Source organism: Tachyglossus aculeatus, chromosome 21, assembly GCF_015852505.1.
Source record: "Tachyglossus aculeatus isolate mTacAcu1 chromosome 21, mTacAcu1.pri, whole genome shotgun sequence".
NCBI lineage: Eukaryota > Metazoa > Chordata > Mammalia > Monotremata > Tachyglossidae > Tachyglossus > Tachyglossus aculeatus.
Genome location: NC_052086.1, coordinates 76329442 through 76355478, shown reverse-complemented (window position 1 = coordinate 76355478; position 26037 = coordinate 76329442). Strand labels below are relative to the sequence as shown.

At 42.2% G+C, this 26037-nt stretch overlaps 1 protein-coding gene across 8 annotated transcripts in view; it reads right to left on the bottom strand.

Moving 5' to 3' along the window:
* The window catches only part of CLEC16A (C-type lectin domain containing 16A), a 257225-nt gene that overhangs the window by 109117 nt on the left and 122071 nt on the right, over positions 1–26037 (bottom strand). For all 8 annotated transcript variants that reach the window (XM_038762218.1, XM_038762220.1, XM_038762222.1 and 5 more), the window contains one exon: positions 23993–24113. In XM_038762218.1, coding sequence (XP_038618146.1) covers positions 23993–24113 — 121 coding nt within the window. The remainder of the gene's footprint in view (positions 1–23992; positions 24114–26037) is intronic.

Genomic DNA, 26037 nt, shown 5'->3' with positions numbered 1-26037 from the left:
TCAAATAGAAGTGCTTTTTAAATAAAATCCTGACAAACTGGAAGACACATCAGAAATATTAGGATGGCGGGTCACACAAACCAAAGACCTAAGTGGGCATGTGAATTTTCACTGTGAATGTAACAGAGACGGAAAGAATATAAAGCCAAATCCCACAGGGGAATCGGGAGGGGACCAACTCAACTATGAGAAGCAAATTTAATATAGGTGTCAACCTGAAACCCACCTGGATCAAGAAAACCAACTCACTCTATGAATACTTATGTGAAGTGGCATGGCCTAATGGATAGACCATAGCTCTAGGAGTCAGCAAGACCTGGGTTCTAATGCTGGCTCCGGGACTTGCTGCTGTGTGACCTTGCACAAGCTGCCTCCCTTCTCTGTGCTTCAGTTCCCTCACCTGCGTAAAAACTGTGAGCCCCATGTGGGACAGGGACTGTGTCCAACCTGATTACCTTGTATATACCCCAGCGCTTAGAACAGTGCTTGACACCTAGTAAGCACTTAAAATGTACCATTATTATTTTTATTATTACATGAAATTAAGTGTGCTTTAAAATCCTTTCTTACGCTTGCCTGGCAGACGCTAGAACTTCATGCTCTTAACGGATTAAACTTTTTAATCTTTCAATAAATGACGATAAGTTCTTGAAATGGTCCCCAGTGGCCTTGTAAGTGCTGTTTCCCACAGAAGATCTGTCCCTTCAATTCAATCGTATTTACTGAGCACTTACTGTGTGCAAAGCACTGTACTAAGTGCTTGAGAGAGTACAGTATAACAACAGACACGTTCCTGCCCACAACGAGCTCACAGTCTAGAGGGGGAGAGACAGACATAATATAGATAAGTAGGTAAATAAATTACAGATATATACAGATATATACATCGGTGATGTGGGGATGCGAGGGAAGATGGATGAAGGAGCAAGTCGGAGCAATGCAGAAGGGAGTGGGAGAAGGGGAGAAGAGGGCTTGGAGATGTGCCCTCAATAAGGTTTTGAAGTTGGGGAGAGCAATCGAGAGAAAGTGTGAGCACTTGAGAAAGTGTGGAGATTCGGGATTCAGATATTACAACATTCCTGCACTACAGATGAAGGCAGGAAAAGAGAAACTGCAGGGGAGGCACAAGATGCCAAAAAGGGGTTCTTTATGCACATGTGGATGAAATGGTTTCTGATGAGTTGTTAAAAAAAAAAAATAATAATTATAGTATTTGTTAAGCGCTTACTCTGTGCCAGACACTGTACTAAGCGCTGGGGTGGATATAAGCTAATCAGTTTGGGCACAGTCCCTGTCCCACATTCATTCATTCAATCATATTTACTGCACGCTTACTGTGTGCAGAGCACTGTACTAAGTGCTTGGAAAGTACAATTCAGCAATAGAGACAATCCCTGCCCACATTGGGCTTACAGTTTAGAATAAATAATGATGGTATTTTTTAAGAACTTACTATGTGCCAAGCCCTGTTCTAAGAGCTGGGGTAGATAAAGGGTAATCAGGTTGTTCCACGTGGGGCTCACAGTCTCGAGCCCCAATTTACAGATGAGGTAACTGAGGCACAGAAAAGTTACGTGACTTGCCCAAGGTCACACAGCAGACAAATGGTGGAGCCGGGATGAGAACCCATGAACTTCTGACTCGCAGGCCCGTGCTCCATCTATCCACTATGCCCTGCTGCTTCTTTAACTGTGATTCAGTTCTTCATAGAGAGTAGAGTACAAAGTAATTAGGAACTAATCCAACAGAAGCAAGGGGAATATGCTGTCTAGGGACAAGGAGGAGAGTTTGATGTTCAGAGAATGTGAGGAATCACGATGTCTACCTAAGCCCTGAGAGAGGGGAAATATGGGGTCTGGGATTTTGACAGTGAGGAGAAAATAAACTCGAGAAGAGTGAAGCAAGAAGCAGCATGGCCTAGTGCCTAGAGCCCAAGCCTGGAAATCAGAAGGACCAGGGTTCTAATCCCGGCTCTGCCACTTTTCCACTCTGTGACTTTGGGCCACTCATTTCAGTTCTCTGAGCCTCAGTTACCTCATCTGTAAAATGGGGTTTAAGCCCCTGTGTGGGACAGGGACTATGTTCAATCTAATTTGCTTATTTCCACCCAAGTGCTTAGTACAGTGTCTAGCACAGAGTAAGTGCTTAAATACCACAATTATTATTATAATTATCTTTTACCTACCCCTGAACTTAACCTGGCACATAATAAATACTAAACTACCATTAAAGAAAAAAAGGCTTGAAAATCACGGGCAGGGAACTTGTCTACCAGATGTGATGATATGTTGCACTCTTCCAAGGGCTCAGTACAGTGCTCCGCACACTGATCGATAATGGCTTTGATCACTTGGTAAAGATGAGTCCTCCTGAAATGAATTGATATTGTTTGCCACAATCACCCAAGCAAATCCATTTAGGAGTTACCACAACGTGTGCATGTTTCTTCCACTGTCCCAGCCAGAGTAGTTCAAATGAGCAAAGCTGAATCGATAAATTTTATTCATTCTTTCAGTCGTATTTTTTGACCACTTACTGTGTGCAGAGCACTGTATCAAGCACTTGGAAAGTACAATTTGGCAACAAATAGAGACAATCCCTAACAGCGAGCTGTGACTGAATTCTTAATTTATAAGCCCTCACCATGTTCCTCTGACTGTCTCCCCCCTCTAGACCGTGAGCCCGTTGTTGGGTAGGGACAGTCTCTATATGTTGCCAACTTGTACTTCCCAAGTGCTTAGTACAGTGCTCTGCACACAGTAAGAGCTCAATAATGAATGAATGAAACGTTTGAAACACAAATAACACTAAGGATAATAGATGCCACAAATTACCAACCCTCTAATTTATGTTTTATTTTTATATTTATCAATCAGTAGTATTTATCAAATGCTTACTGAGTGCAGAGCATTGTGCTAAACGCTTGGGTGAGCACCAAGGAGTTGGTAGAATCATTCATTCAATTGTATTTATTGAGCGCTTACTGTGTGCAGAGCACTGTACTAAGTGCTTGGGAAGTACAAGTTGGCAACATATAGAGACGGTCCCTACCCAACAGCGGGCTCACAGTCTAGAAGGGGGAGACAGACAACAAAACAAAATATATTAACAAAATAAAATAAATAGAATATGTAAATATGTACAAGTAAAATAAATAGAGTAATAAATCTGTACAAACATATACAGATAGATAGATAGATAGATAGATAGATAGATAGATAGATAGATGCTGTGGGGAGGGGAAGGAGGTAGGGTGGGGGGGATGGGGATGGGGAGAGGAAAAAGGGGGCTCAGTCTGGGAAGGCCTCCTGAAGGGGTAGATACGATCCTGGCCCACAAAAAGCTTACAATTATTTAGATGTACATTCCATTCATTTTTGTTTGTCTCCCCCATTAAACTGCAAGCTGATTAAGGGCAGGAAATGGGCGTCTTGTTACTGCTGTAGCTACTCCAGTGTGGGGCCTAAAGCTCACTAGGTGTTCAATAAGTCTGATTGATTAAAGGCCACTTGGAAGCAAGCTGGGCCCATCATATCAGAAAACTACAGACTGGATGAGAGGTTTTGTACCATGGAATTTCACAGATAATGAGAGGTTTTGTACTCTGCCCGAAGGGCTCTATGTGATTAATACAAAAGGGAAGGAATTTCACAGATGATGAGAGGTTTTGCACTCTGCCCTTAGGGCCCTATTGGATTAATGAGAAAAGGAAGGAATTTCACAGTTGAGGTCACCCCTTTGGTAAAACACCTTTTGCTTGTAGTTTGCCAAATTGGAGCACTCTGTTGATATAGTCTGGGATATGGCTGTATGAGGGGTATATTTCTAAGGCAACCAGGTCCACCCTTTCCCTCTCCACTGTCACCACATTAATCCAATCACTTGGCCTACCCCGCCTTGCTTACTGTATCAGCCTCCTTGCTGACCATCCTGCCTCCTGTCTCTCCCAACTCCAGTCCATACTTCACTGTGCTGCCTGGATCATTTTTCTACAGAAACGTGCAGGCCATGTTTCCCCACTCCTCAAAAAACTCCAATAGTTGCCCATCCACCTCTGCATCACATAAAACTCTTCACTCTTGGTTTTAAAGCACTTCATCACCTTGCCCCCTCCTACCTCACCTTGCTACTCTCCTACTACAACCCTGCCCGCACACTTGCTCCTCTAACGCCAACCTACTCACTGTACTTTGATTTCACCTATCTCGCCACCAAACTCTCACCCATGTCCTAACCCTGGCCTGGAATGGCCTCCCCCCTCGTATCTGACAGACAATTACCCTCTCCCCCTTCAAAGCCTTATTTCCTCCAAGAGGCCTTCCCTGATTAAGTCCTCCTTTCCTCTTCTTCCTCTCCCTTCTGTGTCATGCCGCTGCCTTCATTCACCACCCCCCCGGCAGCCCCACAGCACTTACATACAGATATGTAATTTATTTATTTTGCATCGATGTCTGTCTCCCCCTCTAGACTGTAAGCTCATTGTGGGCAGGGAATTCATCCATTCAATCATATTTATTGAGTGCTTACTATGTGCAGAGCGCAGTACTAAGCACTTGGAAAGTACAATTCAGCAGTAAAGAGAGACAATCCCTGCCTAGGACGGGCTTACAGTCAACCTACGAATCAAGCAAAAACTCCTCATTTTCGGCTTCAAGGCTCTCCATCACTTCGCCCCCTCCTACCTCACCTCCCTTCTCTCCTTCTACAGCCCAGCCTGTACGCTCCCACTCCTCTGCCGCTAATCTCCTCACTGTGCCTCGCTCTCGCCTGTCCTGCCATCGACCCCCGGCCCACGTCCTTTCCCTGGCCTGGAATGCCCTCCCTCTGCACATCAACCAAGCTAGCTCTCTTCCTCCCTTCAAAGCCCTACTGAGAGCTCACCTCCTCAAGGAGGCCTTCCCAGACTGAACCCCCTTCTTCCTCTCCTCCGCCCCCCCCATCCCTCCCGCCTTACCTCCTTCCCCTCACCACAGTACCTGTATATATGTTTGTACAGATTTACTACTCTATTTTACTTGTACATATTTACTATTCTATTTGTTTTGTTAATAATGTGCACATAGCTTTAATTCTATCTGTTCTGACAATTTTGACACCAGTCTACATGTTTTGTTTTGTTGTCTGTCTTCCCCTTCTAGACTGTGAGCCCATTGATGGATAGGGACCGTCTCTATATGTTGCCGACTTGTACTTCCCAAGCGCTTAGTACAGGGCTCTGCACACAGTAAGCGATCAATAAATACGATTAAATGAATGAATGGGGAGACAAACATCAAAACAAGTAAACAGGTATCAAAAGCATCAATATAGATAAATAGAATTGTAGATATACACACATCTAAACAAGTAAACAGGCATTAATGGAAATAAATAGAATTAAAAATATGGGAATGTGTCTGCTTCTTACTGTGTTGTTGTCTTCCAAGCACTTAGCACAGTGCTCCGCACACAGTAAGGGCTCAATAAATACGACTGAATGAATAAAGGCCCCTGTGACCCTAAGGCATTTGAGTGGAAAAAGTCACTTGTACAGTATATTCCATTCGGCCCGACCTGACTCTTAAAGCATCTGAAGCTCCTGAGTCGCAGCCAGAAGTTGATCCAACCAGAGTACAGTACAGTCATGCAGTTGTGCAAATTTAGCTCTTCATCTTGAAAATATTTTCCCCAGCCCTCTTCTTGCTTGCCAGGATCACGGCAATGATGTGTCTGATGAACTGTGCTGCCAAAGGAGGCTTCTACTAAGATTGTGGGTTCAATCTAAACTGTCACAGACTCTAGACTATAAGGTCATTATGGGCAGAGAATGTGTCTGTTTACTGTTATTTTGTATTCTCCCAAGCCCTTAGTATGGTGCTCTGCACACACAGTAAGCGCTCAATAAAAATGATTGAATGAATTTGAGATTTTTATGAAAATGGTGACATGCCTTCACCTTAGATCATTTTGGGATGGATCTTTCTTTCCTAAGCTAATGTGCATGGCTGGAGAAATTCAACTTCAGGATGAACAAACAACAGGTAACTTGAGATAAAACTTTTTAACTGGGAGAGAAAGTTATTTCCCAGAGAGCCTCAACATAACCCTAGATCCAAGCTTCTTCCATGTTAGTATTCACCTAAATTTCACTCAGTTCCACCAGAATTCATGATTTCACTACACATTTTGGCTAGAAGGTGATAAGCAAATTCTAATACTCTTCTGACAATACACCCCTGGATACAGTGAGATGTGGTGCTGGAATAAGTGGTTTTGCACATATGCGCAGCTCTGGCACTATTGAAACAAACCTATGTTATTCAAATTACCTTTTGAGCCATTGTAAATCAGCAAAATAAGTGCATTTTTTGTCTGGTTGTCTTTTTCTGGAAGAGAGGAGAACCAATTCCTGAGATTCCTCAAGGTCTACCAGTTGTTTTTCCAGGGACAGGCACTCGATTAACATAATGGTTAGCTTAAGGTCAACATTTGCAAGCATTTCCTCCTGCAACCTCATTTTCTGGAATGTTTAACGGGAATGTATTCTCCACAAGTTGGTATTTCATTGACTACTTAGACAGCAAAAAAATAATTTTGATCCCTTGAAATCTGACACGTTCTTGATTAATGTTTTTCTCTTTATCTCTTTCTTCTTGATTTTTTTCCCCCATCTTCACTTTTGGGTTCTAGATACACCCAAGCACAATTCGATTCTCTCTAGGGAGAGCAACGTCCTGAAGTAGCTAAGCCTCGAGATGTTCCTAAACAATTCCCTGGTCTGTTTAAATGCTATATGATGATGAAAAAAAAAATCCACTAACCTGAAGCCCAAGGTTCTTACAATGGTTACGGGGAGGCAGGGTGGCATAATGGGTAGAGCTGGGCCTTGGAGGTCAGAATCCTGGATTCTTGTCCTAGCTCTACCACCTTTTTAATCTTTTTAATGGTATTTTGTGACCTTAAGCAAGCCACTCAACCTCTCCGTGCCTCAGTTTCCCCATCTGTAAGATGGGGATAAAATCTGAACCCTACCTCACAGAGGTGTTATGGGGAGTAAAGAAAAATGACTAATGAACAGTGCTTTGGCAGCACCATGGCCTAGTGAGTACAGCACCGGCCTGGGTTTTAGTCCTGGCTTTGCCCCTTGTCTGCTGTGTGACCTTGGGCAAGTCTTTTCACTTCTCTGGGCCTCAGTTACCTCATCTGGAAAATAGGGATTAAGACTGTGAGCCCCAAGTGAGACAACCTGATTACCATGTATCCACCCTGGGTCTTAGAACAGTGCTTGGCACGTAATAAGTGCTTAACAAATACAACAACAATAATAATAATAATTACTATTATTATAAATGGGACTGGAGAGATAGAGAAGTTCTTCCAACAACCTGAGCCTGCTTGGCCCCGGCATATTGTGTTATTGAACAAACTCTCTTGTGCACATGCACACAGCATTTCAAAGGGTGGTCTTGAGAACGTGAGGTTTTGTAAGAATGCAAAAATGACAGAAAATGGCCTTAGCCAAAGTCAATAAGAAGCCATCTAGTTCTGGGCCCCGCTAGTCTTCAAAACTGCTAGTAACTGTTATCTTTTTCTGACTGGGCTTCATCTTTTTGAACAGAATTTAAAGGGCATATGAACGAAAACAGAACACATGTCAAAACTAACTGCATAATAGTTTACATGCTTCAAGCAGGTCGGAGGAATTTCACTCCCCAGGAATAGTTTGTTTCTAGCATTTTGTTTCTATATAGCACCTGTATATATGTATATATGTTTGTACATATTTATTACTCTATTTATTTATTTTACTTGTACATATCTATTCTATTTATTTTATTTTGTTAGTATGTTTGGTTTTGTTCTCTGTCTCCCCCTTTTAGACTGTGAGCCCACTGTTGGGTAGGGACCGTCTCTATATGTTGCCAACTTGTACTTCCCAAGCGCTTAGTACAGTGCTCTGCACACAGTAAGCGCTCAATAAATACAATTGATGATGATGATATTGGCCGTGTCATCAATTTGCATATGAAAACTGTCATTTCTATAGGCCACTATGAAAAAAACTCATCATCTTGACTTAGTTTGAACACAGATGACTCATCAGCAAATTATTTTTTAATCTGTTTAATCCAGAGCAGGCAAATCTAGTCCATCATTCGTGTTTATTCAACACTTAACAGTGTTCAGAGCACTGTATTAAGTGCTCAGGAAATTACAATATAAGAGATTTGGTAGTCACATCCGTGACATATCCATAATTTAAGGGCTTACATGCACTGACTCTAGGAACAAGTTCATTTAGAATTGAGAGCCCCTTCTCATCCCTCATCCCAGCCTAGGTTTAACAATTCAGTGTGATATGAAGTTTTTTGCACTAGGCTAGTTGTGGGCAAGGTGCGTGTCTATGCACGCTGTTATATCGTACTCTCCCAAGTGCTTAGTACAATGCTCTGCACACAGTAAGCGCTCAATAAATACCACCAATTGATTGATAGTGTGTCCAGAAGGAAGGATTCTGTCATACAAAAACTCTTTTGTAGTCGTAAGACCTATCTCTGCAGCCAGTCCTATCACTGGGAACTCCTTGTGGGCAAGGAATGTGTCTGTCTGTTGTTGTACTGTACTCTCCCTGGCGCACCACAGTAAGTGCTCAATAAATACGACTGAATGAATGAACCTATCGACGAACCCATCTGCAGTGAAAACTGGTTAAAACGAGTTATCTTAGGGCCTCACTTTCACTTTGAGCTCTGAATTCCACTGAGTGGAAGACATTTACATTTTTAGTACTACTTGAATATCAGTTTCCAAGAGATCCTAATGAGCAACTCCTACAAGATCTCTTCTGTGCTCTTAAATGGCTTGAGAGGAAAATCAATAGTGGAAATGAGGTTAGGAGGAAGTGTTTGGGGGAGGATCAGAAAGGAGAACTCAAAAAGGAATCCCACACTCTCTGTGCCAGAACATCAAAGTGGTTGAGCATGGGCTGATTTGGGTCACATCTTAACAGGAATATCTGATATTCCACTACACACATACACACACAACTTTACTTCATGATGACACACCTACATTCATAAACACATACCTGCCTTCTTATGAAGAGGACATGACGCTTTGAGGGATTCCTAGACTGTAAGTTCATTGTGAGCTGGGAACATATACCAACTCTGTTGTACTGTACGCTTAGTACACTGCTCTACACACAGTAAGCCTTCAAAAAATACCACTAATTGATTCATTTCAGTAGATACCAAGGAAAGCAAACGAGGCTCTAGCAGGACTTCTGAAATTGGGTCCAAAAGCTCCCCAAACACCGTTTTTATCAGGCCTATTGATAATCTAGTTTCTCCAATAAAAGTCAAAACAGTCCATTAAACTAGTTTAGGCATAAAAAAAGTTCTCATGTGTTACGGGTAGCTCTTCTGCTTGGTTGCATCATGGTTTTATCAATCCTAAATTCTGCTTTCCCACATAACAGGGTAAAGGGACCCAGGAAACCGAGAGCAGGGGAAAACGGCACAACTTGAGAAGCCACAGATGAGGGAGCTCTGATGTCAAGCACCCTTTCAAAAATAGTATCATTTGTATTCATTTCCCAGCTTGAAATCACAAGGAAGGAGTTGGGGGGTGGGTAGAAAGGGGTTGTTTATGGCACCAGAAAAAGCTAAGGGTTATTCCAGTCATTCCCATTACATATTTCCTGGCTTTTAATGACTTTGGAAAGTCCCCAGTGCATTTAGAAAAACCAATAAAGCTATATTTTTTTAAATTGGCAGTCTGGGTACGGCTGCTCTGCATAGATGAATGAAAAGAGAGATGCAAGACGATGAATGAAAGGATAGCTACTAGCGCAAAGTTGAAAAATTAGCATTCGGGGGCTTTTCAACACGAGCATGGCTGAAAATGCAAAAAACAACAAAAACAAAACCACAACTACATATACACTTGTGAAGGGCCCAGGGTCCATTAGGGAAGGTACTTCCAGCAGGAGGAAATGTGAAAAACAAGCAACATTTTTCTGCTCCTAATTGCAAATTACCAACCATGAAAGAGGAAATGATTGACAATCCATATCTGTCGGGCAACGGGTTTTCATTTCTTCTACAAATAAAATGAACCCACAACTGACTTTAATTTATGGCAATTTTGAGTGTGCAGATGAGCTCAGAGCTATACTCTTTACAGGCAACAAAGCTCCCTTGCAGAGACTGTTTAACTAATAGGATGCTCATTATTTTAAGTGATTCTGTAAACATTCCTGAAGAACCCAGAGTTTCCTGGCTACATTTGTTAATTTCTGGGAAGTGGGTGTCATATAGAAGTCTGGAGTTGAAAATAAGGGGAAGTCTGGAAAAAGACTAAGTCTTATACCAGGGGATGTGGCAGTTGCTTTCAGAAGGTTCTTTCACTCATTCATTCACTCGATTGTATTTATTGGATGCTTACTGGGTGCAGAGCATTGTACTAAGCGCTTGGGAGAGTATAATATGACACTAATGCTCTGCAGCAAGTCAGACCTCCACTGGAAAGTCCTCTGAGGGAAGGGGTCTTTGTTTGCCTACAGCAAGCATCTTAGAACCACCTTCTCCTCCCCTCACAAAGGATGGTGAAGAAAATTCAAGCGAGCCAGGTGATTCAGACTGAAATCTCCCAGCCATAAGGTGGTCTTACGGCAGGCCAGACCTCCACTGGAAACTCTTCAGACTCAACCACGTTAGATGATTCAGGACCAAGCCTCGCTGAGCGGGAGGGTTCGTTCTAAGCTCTGCTATCTGATCAACCACAAAACCCCCAAAACAAATCTCCTCCTTGAAGTATGAGCAAGCAACAGACAACGTGACCTTTAGTAAAGGTCTAAGTCAGAAGTACGGCGCCTAAGAGCAGCAGGTTGGCCTAACGAAAAGAACACGGGACTGGGAATCAGAAGACCTACCTGCTAATCCCGATTCTACCATTTGCTTGCTGGGTGACCTTGGGCAAGTCACTTTACTTCTCTGTGCCTCCTTTTCCTCATCAGTAAAATGGGGATTTAATATCTGTTCTCCTTCCTCTTTAGCCTGTAAGCCCCACATGGGACAGGGACTGCCTAGCCTAGTGGCACATAGTAAGCACTTAACAAATTCAACAATTATTATTATGATTATTATTATCCTCACCCCTTCCTACTCAGCCACGGAGGCATACTTAGAGAAGCTGTGTGCCTAGTGGAGAGAGAAGGACCTGGGTTCTAATCCGAGCTCTGCCTCTTGTCTGCTATGTGACCTTGGGCAAGTCACTTCACTTCTCAGCATCTCAGTTACCTCATCTGTAAAATGGGGTTAAGACTGTGAACCCAATGTGGGACAGGGACTGTGTCCAACCCGATTTCCTTGAATCCACCTTAGTGCTTAGAACAGTGTCTGGCACACAGTAAGCACTTAGCAAATACCACAATTATCATTATTATTCATTCATTGACCTCCTTAAGCCTCTTCACTGCCTCTAAACTACTGACATTTTAAGGCCACGGTGACTTCAAGAGTTCTTAAGTAGATCTGCCCCTATGAATTGGTAAGGGGTGAAAATTTGGAAGGAGCCATCATCACTCCACTTCTTTAAGTGGTCAGGAGACTCAGGGTGGAATTGGATTCTTTTTTTCCCCTCAGTAAGGTAGCAACATGCACTGTAATCAAATTTACTGTCTGCATCTGACTGGCAAGTTTGTAGGTACCAGCAATTTTCAAACAGTGGATGCCTTTTAAGCATTTTAAGAGTTGTGAAGACCTCCCGGTTAGTTTCCCTGACTTTCAGTGACACAGAAGGATGGAATACATTTCAAAACAAAATGTTTCTTCTGTTTCAGTTAAGGTTCAAGTGGATGGCAGAGCCCCTCAATCTCCATCCCGAAGTTGGGGCATTCAATATTACTTAAAAGCCCACTGGAGCAGAAAAGAAACAAACATACTCAAAATAGATCACACTCATTTTCAAAAGAGAAAATAAAAATTACGATTTGCAACAAACATCCAAGAAGCAGATCAAGTCATAGAGACATGAGGTTGAGAAATACAATCACAAAGACAAACACAGTAAATCTGGGATTTCATTAACGTTAATACATCACGTTGTATCTGAAAAAATGAACCTAACCTAGTATCAACCTAAACTCATGTAAGATCCACTGGTTTTTCATCCCATATGAAATCAATAAAACCATCTGAAAGACCCAGGAAGGACTGTGGTTTTGAAATCATTTAAAATATATATTCTTGGCTTCATATGAATGCAATTTTAAAGGGTTGAACCTAACTTCCATCTCTCCCCTCAAATAAAAAAGCAATAAACCTAAAAAAACCTTTCCCCCAATAAACTTCAATGGAATCACCAAAATCTGATTTTTGTGAAAGAAAAATAATTTTGCCTATTCCAGGAATAAACATTCTAAAGTCAATTTGCTAGATGAGCCCCCTTAAAATGGGGTACACACTCAAATGACCTTGTTACTTAAGCAGAACATGTGTCTCTAATGTACCGCAATTAAGATAGTTAGTTTATAAAACAGGCAGAGATTACAGGAATATACATTAAACCACATCAATGAGCATTACCAAAAAAAAAAGCATTGCAGGAGACAGGTACCAATCAAATAATCAATATTCAGGAAACTACTTCATCATCTTGCTTTAAAAGTTCAAAAGAATATTGCAATTTGATTTACTTCAAGAAATTAGACTTGAAGAAAACTGACAGTTGTACGATAATCACATTTCCAAGTTGGTTTATAAGACATGAATTTCATTTCTCCATATTTCTACTTCATTTCTAAAAAAGAGCCAGGAGTACTATTAAAAAAACACTCAGGGAAGAAATGCAATTCATAGAGAGAGGGGAAATGATGTTAATTTCATGTTATCATTCCCCTAGAGGATTGGCAGTTTAATTCAAACATGCTCCTCTTTCTTATCAGAACAGCTGATGCTCCTAATTTCAGTGGGAGGGGAGAGAAGGGAGGGGAAGGAGACAAGCACGTAGCTTAGCACATTCATAATGTCAAAATGATTAAGATTACTGTGATCAGTTGGCCAAAATGTAGACTCAACATTCTTGGAAAAATTCCATGATTTTACAATTGTATGCAATGTTCCACTACTCATGAGGTCCTGGTCTTCAAATTCTATGAGAAAAGTCTATATGATTTTTTTTTAAAAAACAATAAGGGTAGTAGGGATAAATGAAATACAGAATTAATATTTTTTATAGTTTGGGCCATGTTTAAGCTTCTTAGCAAATCAGAGAGCTCCAATGATCTCAAATCACTCAAGACATATTTTGAAACGCCAATTTCATGTTAATGAAATCACCTTAAAGTGTTTATGAATAATTAAAGAGTTTAATTTATCTTGTTATTTCCATCTTGTGTTTTCTCTTTATGTATGCATCGACTAAAGATAGACCAATCACATCCCATCGAACTGTCCTTAAAGAGGGGAAAAAAACAACAAATTGGGAGGGAGTAGACTGTGAGCCCACTGTTGGGTAGGGACCGTCTCTATGTGTTGCCAACTTGTACTTCCCAAGCGCTTAGTACAGTGCTCTGCACACAGTAAGCGCTCAATAAATACGATTGATTGATTGAGTAAAGAATGAGAAATGCCCCCCAAAACCCAGCTCATCACAATCATTTGTATTGAAGCTTTTCAAATTCATTATTATTGCACCCCCCACCCCCACCCCCCGCCCCTTAAACTGATAGTCCCTGGCTAGTGCTTTTAGACTGTGAGCCCACTGTTGGGTAGGGACTGTCTCTATATGTTGCCAATTTGTACTTCCCAAGAGCTTAGTACAGTGCTCTGCACATAGTAAGCGCTCAATAAATACGATTGATGATGATAAATGGAGTAAGAAGTGAAAGAGTGCTAAATGAAGTCTCCTTTCTCCTGGGAAATCATGTAAAACCCATTAATGTCCTCCCCCAAATCCCAAGCCAGTAACCAAAACAACCTACCCATTTTCAAAAGTGATTAAAAAGCACCATATAGCTACAAGATTAAACAACAATGAAGATATTTGCCAATAATAAAAAAATATGCATTTTGATATTTTCCTGTGTATGCTATGTCAAGACTAGTCCGACCTCTTCAAGCTCCCCCTCTAGACTGTAAGCTCGTTGTGAGCAGAGAATGTGTCTGTTATACCGTTAATAATAATAATGATGATGGCATTCGTTAAGGGCTTACTACGTGCCAGGCACTGTACTAAGCGCTGGGGCACATACAAGTTAATTAGGTTGGACACAGTTCCTGTCCCACTTAGAGCTCACAGCCTTAATCCTCATTTTACAGATGAGTTAGCTGAGGCAGAGAAGTTAAATGACTTGCCTAAGGTCACGCAGCCGACAAGTGGCAGAGCTGGGATTAGAACCCGGGTCCTCTGAGTCCTAGGCCCATGTTCTTTCCCCTAGGCGATGCTGCTTCCTGCAATATTGTTCTATTATACCCTCCAAGGAGCTTAAGTACAGTGCTCTGTCCACGGCCGGCGCTCAATAAATAGGATTGATTGATGGATAGCGGAATGCCTGCTGGAGCTCCGTCACCAGTGGATGAAGGTTTCTGACCAAGGAGTCAACATGGTGTTTCGTGAGGAGGACAGGACCGGCAGTGAATCCGAAAACTATCCCGTGTGCATCTTGCACACAATGGCAGTCCCTTTCCTGAACCAGTGTATCTTCACTTAGCATCGCTGAAAGGTGAAAATGACTTCTTTCTGAGAGTTTGCCCTTGAATATATCGAGCGTACTTATTACTCTATTTATTTTATTTGTACATATTTATTCTATTTATTTTAGTTTGTTAGTATGTTTTGTTTGTATATGTTTGTACAGATTGATTACTCTATTTTGCTCGTACATATTGACTGTTCTATTTTATTTTGTTAATATGTTTTGTTTTGTCGTCCGTCTCCCCCTTCTAGACTGTGAGCCCGCTGTTGGGTAGGGACCGTCTCTCTATGCTGCCAACTTGTACTTCCCAAGCGCTTAGTACAGTGCTCTGCACACAATAAGCGCTCAATAAATACAATTGAATGAATGAATGAATGAATCTGGAGACCGGTGGGGCTACAGACCACAGCGGCTGCCAAGGCAACCGCCTGCTGAGTTTTGGTTTTTTCAAGTACTTACTCTGGGTCAAATGCTGTTCTAAGCACTGGGGTAGGTACAAGTGAATTAGGTCAGACACAGTCTCGGCCTAAATAGGAGGGAGGACAGGTACTGAATCCCCATTTTACAGTTGAGGAAACTGAGGCCCAGAGATTCATTCATTCATTCAATCGTATTTATTGAGCACTTACTGTGTGTAGAGCACTGTACTAAGCACTTGGGAAGTACAAGTTGGCAACATATAGAGACGGTCCCTACCCAACAACGGGCTCACAGTCTAGAAGGGGGAGACAGACAACAAAACAAAACACTTGAACAGGTGTCAAGTCATCAGAATAAATAGAAGTAAAGCTAGATGCACACCATTAACAAAATAAAATAGAATAGTAAATATGTACAAGTAAAATAGAGTAATAAATCTGTACAAACATATATACAGGTGCTGTGGGGAGGGGAAGGAGGTAGGGTGGGGGGGAGGGGGAGGGGGAGAGGAAGGAGGGGGCTCAGTCTGGGAAGGCCTCCTGGAGGAGGTGAGCTCTCAGTAGGGCTTTGAAGGGAGGAAGAGAGCTTGCTTGGCAGATGTGCAGAGGGAGGGCATTCCAGGCCAGGGGGAGGACGTGGTCCGGGGGTCGACGGCGGGACAGGCGAGAACGAGGTACGGTGAGGAGGTTAGCGGCAGCAGAGGAGCGTAGGGTGTGGGCTGGGCTGCAGAAGGTAGGAAGGGAGGTGAGGTAGGAAGGGGCGAGGTGATGGAGAGCCTTGAAGCTGAGAGTGAGGAGATGTGAAGTGACTTGCCCAAGGTCACAGAGCAAGCAATTGGCAGAGCTGGGATTAGAACTCAGGTTCATTCATTCATGCATTAAATCACACTTACTGAGTGCTTACTGTGTGCAGAGCACTGTACTAAGCGCTTGGAAAGCACAATTCAGCAATAAGAGAGACAATCCCTGCCCAGACCGGGCTTACAGTCTAGAAGGGGGGAGACAGACATTGAAATAACTAAAGAGGCATCAAAATGAATAAACAGAATTATAGATATAGAACACATATGCACAAGTGCTTTGGGGCGGGGTGTTTTAGACCAAAAGGAGTGAGTTGGGGCAATGTGGAAGAGAGGGGAGCTGAGGAAAAGGGGGGCTTAGTCCGGGAAGGCCTCTTGGAGGAGGTGAGCCTTCAGTAATAATAATAATGATGGTGTTTGTTAAGCACTTACTATGTGCCAAGCATTGTTCTAAGCGCTGGCACTGGCCTTGAAGGGGGGAAGTGTGATTGTTCGGAGGATTTGAGGAGGGAAAGTGTTCCAGGCAAGCAGCAGGATGTAGGCCGGGGGTGGACGGAAGGACGGGCGAGAACGAGGCACAGAGAGGAAGTTAGCCGTGGCAGGGGAGCGGAGTGTGCGGGCTGGGATGTGGAAGGGGAGGAGGGGGGTGAGGCAGGTCCTCTGCTCCCCAGGCTCTTGCTCTTTCCACCAGGCCGTGCGTTACAGCACTACAGCAGAGTACTAGCACTAAGTTGTCCTCACCACCGCCATGAGTAGAGCCTGCGCTTAGTGATGTGTTGCAGCCCTGCCCAAATACTTTCTGGTTGCACTCTATGCCCCAGTAGGAACACACCTGGCAAAACAACACCACTATAATCAATTTCTTCCAGCGGGTTCTCTCAGAGTTTCAAGAACGAGGCTCATCCCTTGTTCTCAGTGATACGCTCCAACATCACCCAAACACTTTATTTTTCAAAGCGTTGTCTTTCAAAGCCTATTTAGCAAGAAGGCACCCTGTGCGCGCCTTCTAGAGATCGATCATTGTCTAATGCTAATAGAGAATGAACAGCAGTTTAAATGGGCTGAAATTTTTCCCCACAAGTCAACGAACTTCAGAGGTTGGGGGAAGAGAGGACGGGAGGTGTTTGATTGCATGCTACAAAAATCAGAGCATAATCTGGAAGTCAGGGTGCCCTGGAAAATATTCCGGCATTAAAATTAAATACTGCTATTGCAAAACAGTGCTTGCTTGAAGAACATTATTATGGGATCACTGAATTTTCAATTCATAAACAGTGCTATATTGAACTCAATTAAAAAGAATGTAATCTAACCATTTAATTGCCAAAAAGACTGCTAAAAAATCCACCTTCTATCTTTCTCATTTAATTAATTTTTATATAACCCAGACCTATTTTCCTGAGAATGTCATGAAACGATTTAGGTGAATCTATAGCAAAGCTAGATAAAGAACGTTTAACCCATCTAGTCATTCACTTGCCTGAAGAAAAGGGACTCGATTCATTCATTCAATCGTATTTATGGAGCGCTTACTGTGTGCAGAGCACTGTACTAAGCGCTTGGAAAGTACAAGTTGGCAACATATAGAGACGGTCCCTACCCAACAGCGGGCTCACAGTCTAGAAGGGGGAGACACACAAAAAAACAAAACATTAACAAAATAAAACAAATAGAATAGTGAATATGTACAATCAATCAATCGTATTTATTGAGCGCTTACTGTGTGCAGAGCACTGTACTAAGCACTTGGGAAGTAAAGCTGGCAACATATAGAGACAGTTCCTACCCAACAGTGGGCTCACAGTCTAGAAGGGGGAGACAGAGAACAAAACCAAACATACTAACAAAATAAAATAAATAGAATAGATAGGTACAAGTAAAATAAATAGAGTAATAAATATGTACAAACATATACATATATAAAGGTGCTGCGGGGAAGGGAAGGAGGTAAGATGCGGGCGATGGAGAGGGGAATGAGGGGGAGAGGAAGGAAGTAAAATAGAGTAATAAATATGAACAAACATATATACAGGTGCTGTGGGGAGGGGAAGGAGGTAAGGCGGGGGGGATGGGGAGGAGGGGGAGAGGAAGGAGGGGGCTTCAAATGATCTCTGACGGTGCCCTCCACTCTAAGCATTTTAAATGCCAAACCTGTTATTTTTCCAATACTGGAAAAAAAGGTATGATCTCATATTTCATTATACTGCCAAATCTTCTTCAAAAATCACTCTGATTTCTTGAGGCTTTATGAGAGATTTGTGGAGGACAAAATTGTGGCTGCTCTTCCCGTCCATTCTCCACCACTTTGCTCGCTCCGAGAATCCTTTCTGGCTCATCTATACTGAGAAGCCATCGTTACCTCCCACCATGGGTCCCTGCTCCTAGCATGCCTGGAATCCAATGGGACAGGGTTAAAAGCTGTTCCCACATGCTCTAGGACCCCTCCATCCCCAGAGGGCTTGGAGCCCATTTTGTGTACTTGTTTCAGTTTTTAATTATGATAATGATGGCATTTATTAAGGGCATTACGTGTCAAAAACTGTTTTAAGCCCTGGGGTTGATATAATTTAATCGGGTTGGACACAGTCCCTGTCCCATATGGGACACATAGTCTAAACAGGGGAGGAAACAGATATTGAATCCCCATTTTTACAGTTGAGGAAACAGAGGCACAGAGAAGTTAATTCACTTGCCCAAGGTCACTCAGCAAGCGGCAGAACCAAAATTAGAACCCAGGTCCTCTAACTTCCAGGGCCATGCTTTTTCCACTACGCCACGCTGCTTGTGTTAATGGTTCATCACTCCTGATGTATCTGTCTCCAATCCTTTCTCCCTACTTAAACTCTTAGACTGGTAGCCCCTTGAGGGACAGGGCTCATGTTTAATTCCCAGCTGTGCATTCTTTTCCACACAAAGTGCTTAATAAATACTATGCTACTACTACGACGCTGACAGTTTCAGTCTTCACAGATAATCTTCTCTAAGTGAGGGAGGCAAAGACTGGTCAACCAAACCTGGTCAATGTACTGTCTCCTACATAAAGGGTGGATATCAATTTTTCCTAGTGAAGGTTTCCCACCGTCTTTTTCTAGCTATGGACTTCTTATTTGGAAATCTCACTCAGAGGCATTTTCCCCAGAAGCACGGTGAATGTTGAAATTGATCCCATAAACAGCAGAACGGAGAGGCACAGCCCGTTACCACTACCACAAACAACTCAGCCTGTATTGCGAAAAGCAGCATGAATTGGGAGAGATCATTTTACACTCAGAAATAAAAAAAAAACCCAACCTACGCTTGCTCCATTTGCTTAATTTCACATTAGGCTGTCTAATAGCTCCCTGTGAGCGGGGAACGTGTCTGTGCATTGTTATATTGTACTCTCCCAAGCGCTAAGTACAGTGTTCTGCACGCAGTGAGTGCTCAGTCAATACGATTTAATGAATTGAATGAATATTTAGTAATAATAATAAAAAGAAGAACAATAACAATAATGTACTGCCATTTAAAAAAATTCAAGCTAAGAACTGCTACTTGGTTGAAAGGTTCGACCTGGAAGGACTCAGCCAAATGGCAGTATTTTGGAGCCGATTCTTGCCCGATTCATCCCCTTTTACTTTCTGTCCTCCCAACTTCTCAGGTTTGGGGAGAGGCCAGTCCCCAGGGACCCCATTGACCCCCTCTCCCAGCCCACGTAGGACTCCAACCAAGGAGTCCTTTTTGTTATACTTTTGTTTCCTCTTCCTTACATGGCTTTGACCCATACACTCCACTCTTTCCTCTTAGATCGTGAGCCCCTTGGCTCACCATCATATTTATATTATTGTCTGTCTCCTCCTCTAGACCGTAAGCTTGTTGCGGGCAGGGAATGTGCCTGTTTATTGTTATATTGTACTCGCCCAAGTGCTTAGTGCAGTGACTTTGCCCACAGTAAGCGCTCAGTAAATGCGACTGAATGAATAGGGGCCGGCACTTAACAAACACCACAACTACTACCACGAATACAACCCAGCTTATAGTGCGAAACGCAAGTGAACTGGAATAGCTCATTTACATTCAGAAGTCAAAAAAACCCAACCTACATTTGTTTCGTTTGCTTCGTTTCACAGCAGGATGTCTGTAAGCATTATCATTTTAAAAAATCCAAAGTAAGAACGACTACTTTACTTGAAAGTTTTGAGTTGGTATGCTAAGACTTTGGTAAATTCTGTTTAATGGAAAAAATAGAAGGTAGAGTTAAAATCAAGGAGCAGGAACTGAGAGAATCCCATGTTTTTCTATTCCTAATTCTATTAGCAAGATTTACTGAGGCCAGGGCCATGTCTGGAATGTTCATTTCCCTCTCCTGGAAATTGAGGGGGAAAAAGTTAGATTTTTAGCTTGTACGAGTATGCCATGGTGCTTTTTTTTTTGCTGTTCTGATTCTCTCTCCCATCTTAAAATTACTTTCTGTGACTTTTTCGGTAGAGGATTTTTAGGCTCTCCGATTACATGCTAGCCCACACGCTTCACTCCTCTAATTCCAACCTAATCACTGCTCCTCAATCTTGACTACCTTGCTGCCGATCCCTCGCCCACATCCAGCCTCTGGCCTGGAACGCCCTCCTTCCTCAAATCCGACAGACGATTACTCTCCCCACTTCAAAGCCTTACTGAAGGCACATATCCTCCAAGAGGCCTTCCCAGACTAAGCCCCACTTTTCCTCACCTCCCACTCCCTTCTGCGTCACCCTGACTTGTCCCCTTTGCTCTTCCCTGTTCCTGGATCCACAGCCCTTATTTATACATCTGTAATTATATTTATTTATATTCTTGTCTGTTTCCACCCTCTAGACCGTAAGCTCGTTGCGGGCACAGAATGTGTCTGTTGTTGAATTCTACTTTCCAAAGCGCTTAGTACAGTGCTCTGCACACAGTAAGCGCTCAATAAAAGACTGAATGAATGAATATCCAAGAGATGATCACTCTCCCCACCTTCGAAGCCTTACTGAAGGCACATCTCCTCCACGAGGCCTTTCCTGACTAAGCCCTCATTTCCTCTTCTCCCACTCCCTTGTGTGTCACCATGATTTGCTCCCTTTATTCACCCCTGCTTCAGCCCCAAAGAACTCATGCACCTCTCTGTAATCTATTTAGTTATATTCATGTCTGCCCCACCCTCTCTAGACTGCAAGCTTGCTTTAGGCAGGAAATGAGTCTACTGACTGTCATGCTGTACTCTCCCAAGCACTTAGTACAGTGCTCTGCACACAGTAAGTGCTCAATGAATACGATTGATTGATTGAGATGGCAGGGCATAAACTCTCATCTGCATCAAAAGTACGGCCGAGAAGTCCAGAACCCAGGCTTGGGAAGTGATGACGACAGAAAGTGCCGGACAGGCCTGTGTGTGTCCTGACGCTTCGGAACTGAGAAGGAATTGGCGATAGGACTAGTGTTTTCACAATGGCACTTTCACTCTCTCACCCCTACCAATCACATCCCTGCCCAAGTCCCAGGGGCTAAAATAGATTGAACTGGAAAAAATCGGGAGGAAAAACAACTAAAACTTGCATATGGGGCGAGGAAGAATTTTAGCAAAAATGAAAAAAATAACCCACAGAAGGGTTCTGTTGCTATTTGTCATCAACTGCTTTGTCTCCTGAAGGTTCCTAAGAATGGGATGACAGGGAAAATTTTCTTGGCCCAAAGGTATGTGGAATTAGTCTACAAAGCAGATTCTAGTTGATTTATAAAATAATTACCAAAGTAAGCAAAGCCCAGTTTTCCTACACTGTGTGATCAATCAGGAGACAGAGAGATCTTTCCACTTTGGGCTACCAAATCTTTGTTTGCTTTGGAAACCCAGAAAAATGTGCAAAGCAATCCTTTGAAGAGGCTCCAACACAGTCAACAAAAATTATATACAAAGAAGGGTTATTTTTCTCTTATTTGACCAGAAAATATGATTTGAATATTTTGCTATTTGATGAATGATGGAGAAGCAGCATGGCCTGGTGGAAAGAGCACGGTCCTGGGAGACACAGGGCCTCGGTCTAAACCCGGCCCCGCCACTTCTCTGCTGTGCCCTTGGATAAGTCACTTAACCTCTCTGGGCCTCAATTACCTCAACGATAAAATAAGGATTACGGATTGTGAGCCCTGTGTGACAGGGACTGTGGCCAACCCTATTTTCTTTTATCTATCGTACTGGTTAGTTACAGTGCCTGGCACATAGTGAGCATTTAAATACCTTAAAAAAAAATCTTTCAGCCAGGGGACCATTTCGATGATACTGAAAGGCTAAACAGAATCATCCGAGACCAGACCAAGGTGTCCCACGTGGGGCTCACAGTCTTAATCCCCATTTTACGGAATACATCCTCTGACTCCCAAACCCGTACTCTTGACACTAGGCCATGTTTCTCTAAGATGGAAAGAACAGTGGTCTTTTGGATGTGAAGTGGACGAGAGTTCCAGGAGGGTTTGAACAAGAGGTTGCCGGTACATAAAAATGTTTCAAATAACCATTCCTACACAACTTTCATTCGATAGAGAAGAGGATTTTCAAGTATGTGAAATAGGGAAAATGAACCCAGCATCGCTAATAATCATCTAAACTTTACTTTTTTATTTTATTTTTCTTCCAAAGAGTTTCTAAGTTTATACCATAAAGCATACTAATTTTGAAAACAGCACAAGTGGCAAAAAAGTGTATTTTCCTTATTGCTTTGACTTGTGATTAAAAAAAAAATCTTACTACATGTGTATTTTTTGGATTTAGATATCTTCAATAAATCACAAGCCAAATACTATTACAACCATGTCAGGTAGGTAGTGAGCGAGAGAGAGAAAGGCATTAAGTTGTTAACACATGAACTAGTCAAAAAAACAGGATAATGACCTTGTCTGGATAGATTCAAATATTTCAATTGGCTTATCAGTAACAGTGTATTACTATAGTAGCATACTATAGTATATATATATTTCTATATAATAGTATAGAAAAATACTATGTGCAGAGCACTAAGAGGTGAGAGAGAATACACATGTGGGAATTAGACATGATCCCTGTCCTTAGTGGGCTCACAATCCAAAACACAGAATTTCATTTCTGTACAAGTACCCCCACAACACTTACGTACATCTCTGTAATTTATTTTAACATCAGTCTCCCCCTTTAGCATGTAAGGTCCTTGTGGGCAGGGAATGTGTCTACCAACTGACTCTGTTGTATTGTACTCTCCCAAGTGCTTAGTATAGTTGTCTGCACACAATAACGGCTCAGTAAATACCACTGATTACCAAAATGCTCTCCGATATTTAAATTAGTTCTTAAGCAAAAAGGTATCTTTAGATATAGCATTACAAGCACTTTTTCCCCCCAAGAAAGAAAGAATTCCCTTCCTTGTCCAGGAACAGCTGCTTGCCACTTATTTTGGAACAAGGAAGACAAGGCAGGCTATATCATTTACTTACAAATTATTTGAATCATGCACAGAAATTCACAGTCCTATCTGCTAAAATCAAGATTGCAGTGGGAGAACAGGAGAGATGGAGGAATGAAGATACACTTATCCTCTAATATTTCAAGAGGCAAGGGAAGGGGGAATAAAAGGGAGGCCTGATATAGAAGAATAAAATTAAGTATAGAAAGCAGAGAAGTGGTGGGTGGAGAAATATTTTCATCCATCAGTAGAGACAAGAAATCTGAAACAGGATTCTGAAACAAACCTAAAAGATTACTAATGAGAATCAGAAATAAAGGTGAAAAATGGGAAGCAATGTGGCCTAATGAAAAGAGCACGAGCTTGGGAATCAGAGGACTTCGGTTCGAATCCTGACTCCGCCACTTACCTGATGTGATCTTGGGCAAGTCACTTCTCTGCCTCAGTCCCTCACCTGCAAAAGGTGGATCCAATACCTGTTCCCCTCCCTACTTCAACTGTGAACCCCATTTGGGACCTGATTGCCTTGTAGCCACCCCAGCGCTTAGTAAAGTGCTCAGCACACAGTAAGTGCTTAACAAATACCACAATTAGCATTAAGCTTGTTTGTTCATAATGTCAGTGATTTTCTCCACCATTACTACTCAGTAAGGAAGGGCTACTTACTCAAATCCAGAACATCATCTGTTTTGATTAGATCCTCTTCTCTTGTCAGAGGTAACTGAGTTTCCGGTTCATCCCGCAGATGGAGTGACAATGAGCGAAGCATAAAGAAAACACGGATGGCCTAAGGAGAAAAAACAAAATAGCCGTGTCAATTTTTAACTTAAAAAAAAAAAAGAACTGGTAAAACCTTCATGCGGCAGGACTCTGATGAAAAAAATCAATCTTCCACAATCTCTTGGTACGGAGCACTGTACTATGCATTTGGGAGAGTACCTTTGAGCACTGACTGTGTAAGAACGCTTGGGAGAGTACAATATAACGGACACACTCCCTGCCCACTGGAAGGTGTTCAACCTGATTAGTTTGTATCTGCTCCATCGCTAAGTATAGTGCCTGGCACATAGTAAGCGCTTAACGAATGCCATTAAAAAAAAAAAAACTTGGCATTGCATATAATCAATCATATTGACTGAATGCTGACTGTGGAGAGCACTGTCCTAAGCACTTGGGAGGGTACAACAGAACACAGTTGGTAGACACATTCCCTTCCTGCAAAGTCTAGAAATGCAATGCTACTGTTATTATTACCTGGTGGCACAGATTCTGGATGTTTCCTCATCATTTCCACGTCTGGGGTTTCAAGCTACAAATACCACCATGGTCACCTACTGAGGAGTAGGAATGGATTTTGGCCAGTAGAGATAATTCAGAAACACAGTTTGGACAAAGACAGATCCCTACTCAGGGAAAGCTGGATGTCTACTGGCTCTTTTTGACTTAGACATGTAGGGGGGGAAGCAGTGTGGCTTAATGGAAAGAGTCAGGGAAACTGACCTCCAATCTCGGCTGTGCCGTGAGCCTGCTGTGTGACTTTGGTCAAGTCACTTAACTTCTCTGTGACTCTGTTTCCTCATTTGTCAAGTAGGGATTCAATCCCTGTCCTCCCTCCTACTTAGTGAGCACTGTGAGGGACAGAGAATGTATCTGATCTGATTACTTTGTATTTACCCCAGCACTTAGTTTGCTGCTTGGCACATCGTAAACCCTTAAACTCAATTATTATTGTCACTATTATTATCGTTTATTATGTGCTTCAGTTGATAAAATTGTGTTGCCCGAACATTTAGGAGGTAAGGCACTATATAAATTTGAGCTGTTGTTCTTTTATAACTGGGGGCTGTAGAAACAGATGCTAGATATAAACTTAGAAAAGACGTGTAAAGATCAGAGGAAATAAAGTTAACCCACAGAACTGCAGCAAGTTAACCAAGGTTCCAATTAATGCATTTTCCCTAGGCACAAATACCATAACTGGCATAAATGCCCTAATGCGCTGCAGAAAGTCCGGACTGTGGGTGGTCACAGAGAATTTATTGCACCTTTTACTTTCAAAGAAAAGTTTTGCTTTTGTGGGTGGTGAAAAAAATACCCTCCAACGGAGTAAAGTAGAAGTCTTGTATTTACATCAATGACAGAATATGTTGGAGTTGTTAGAGTTTGTTTTTAAGTGAAAAGAACTATGCTAGATACTACCCTGGAAACACAAAAAGTCTTGTGTATCTTTCTATGGTACATTTCTCTAAAAAGTGAAACCTCAAAATGCAAAGCGTGTGCTGAATTTGGCTCAGATTACTTCTTTTTGGTAAAACATCTGGTTTTGCTGTGTGTAACAAATGGGAGGTATTTCCAGGAATATTAAAAAAAAATCTTTCTGTTTCCTATACAAATCCCCAGCAGAAAAGATGGAGCATAAGAATACCGGGCAGAGTGTATTTTAAAGGTCACGCGCCAAAAAAAAGTGCAGTTTGCTCCAATTCAGAACAAACAGAGCTGGCTCTAAGTACAATATAACACTTTTTGCAAAAGCACATATGCGAGTTTAGCTGCCCTAACTGAAAATGAGTGGAATATTTTCAAAGCAGGGGAAACAAGAGGTTTTTAAAAAGGCCTCTTTTAAGACTTGATAAAGGAGACACTAATGCGACTGAGTCCCATTTTCTTACAGATCTTCCTGAAAAGATAACTAACAGAACCACCAGGTTTGG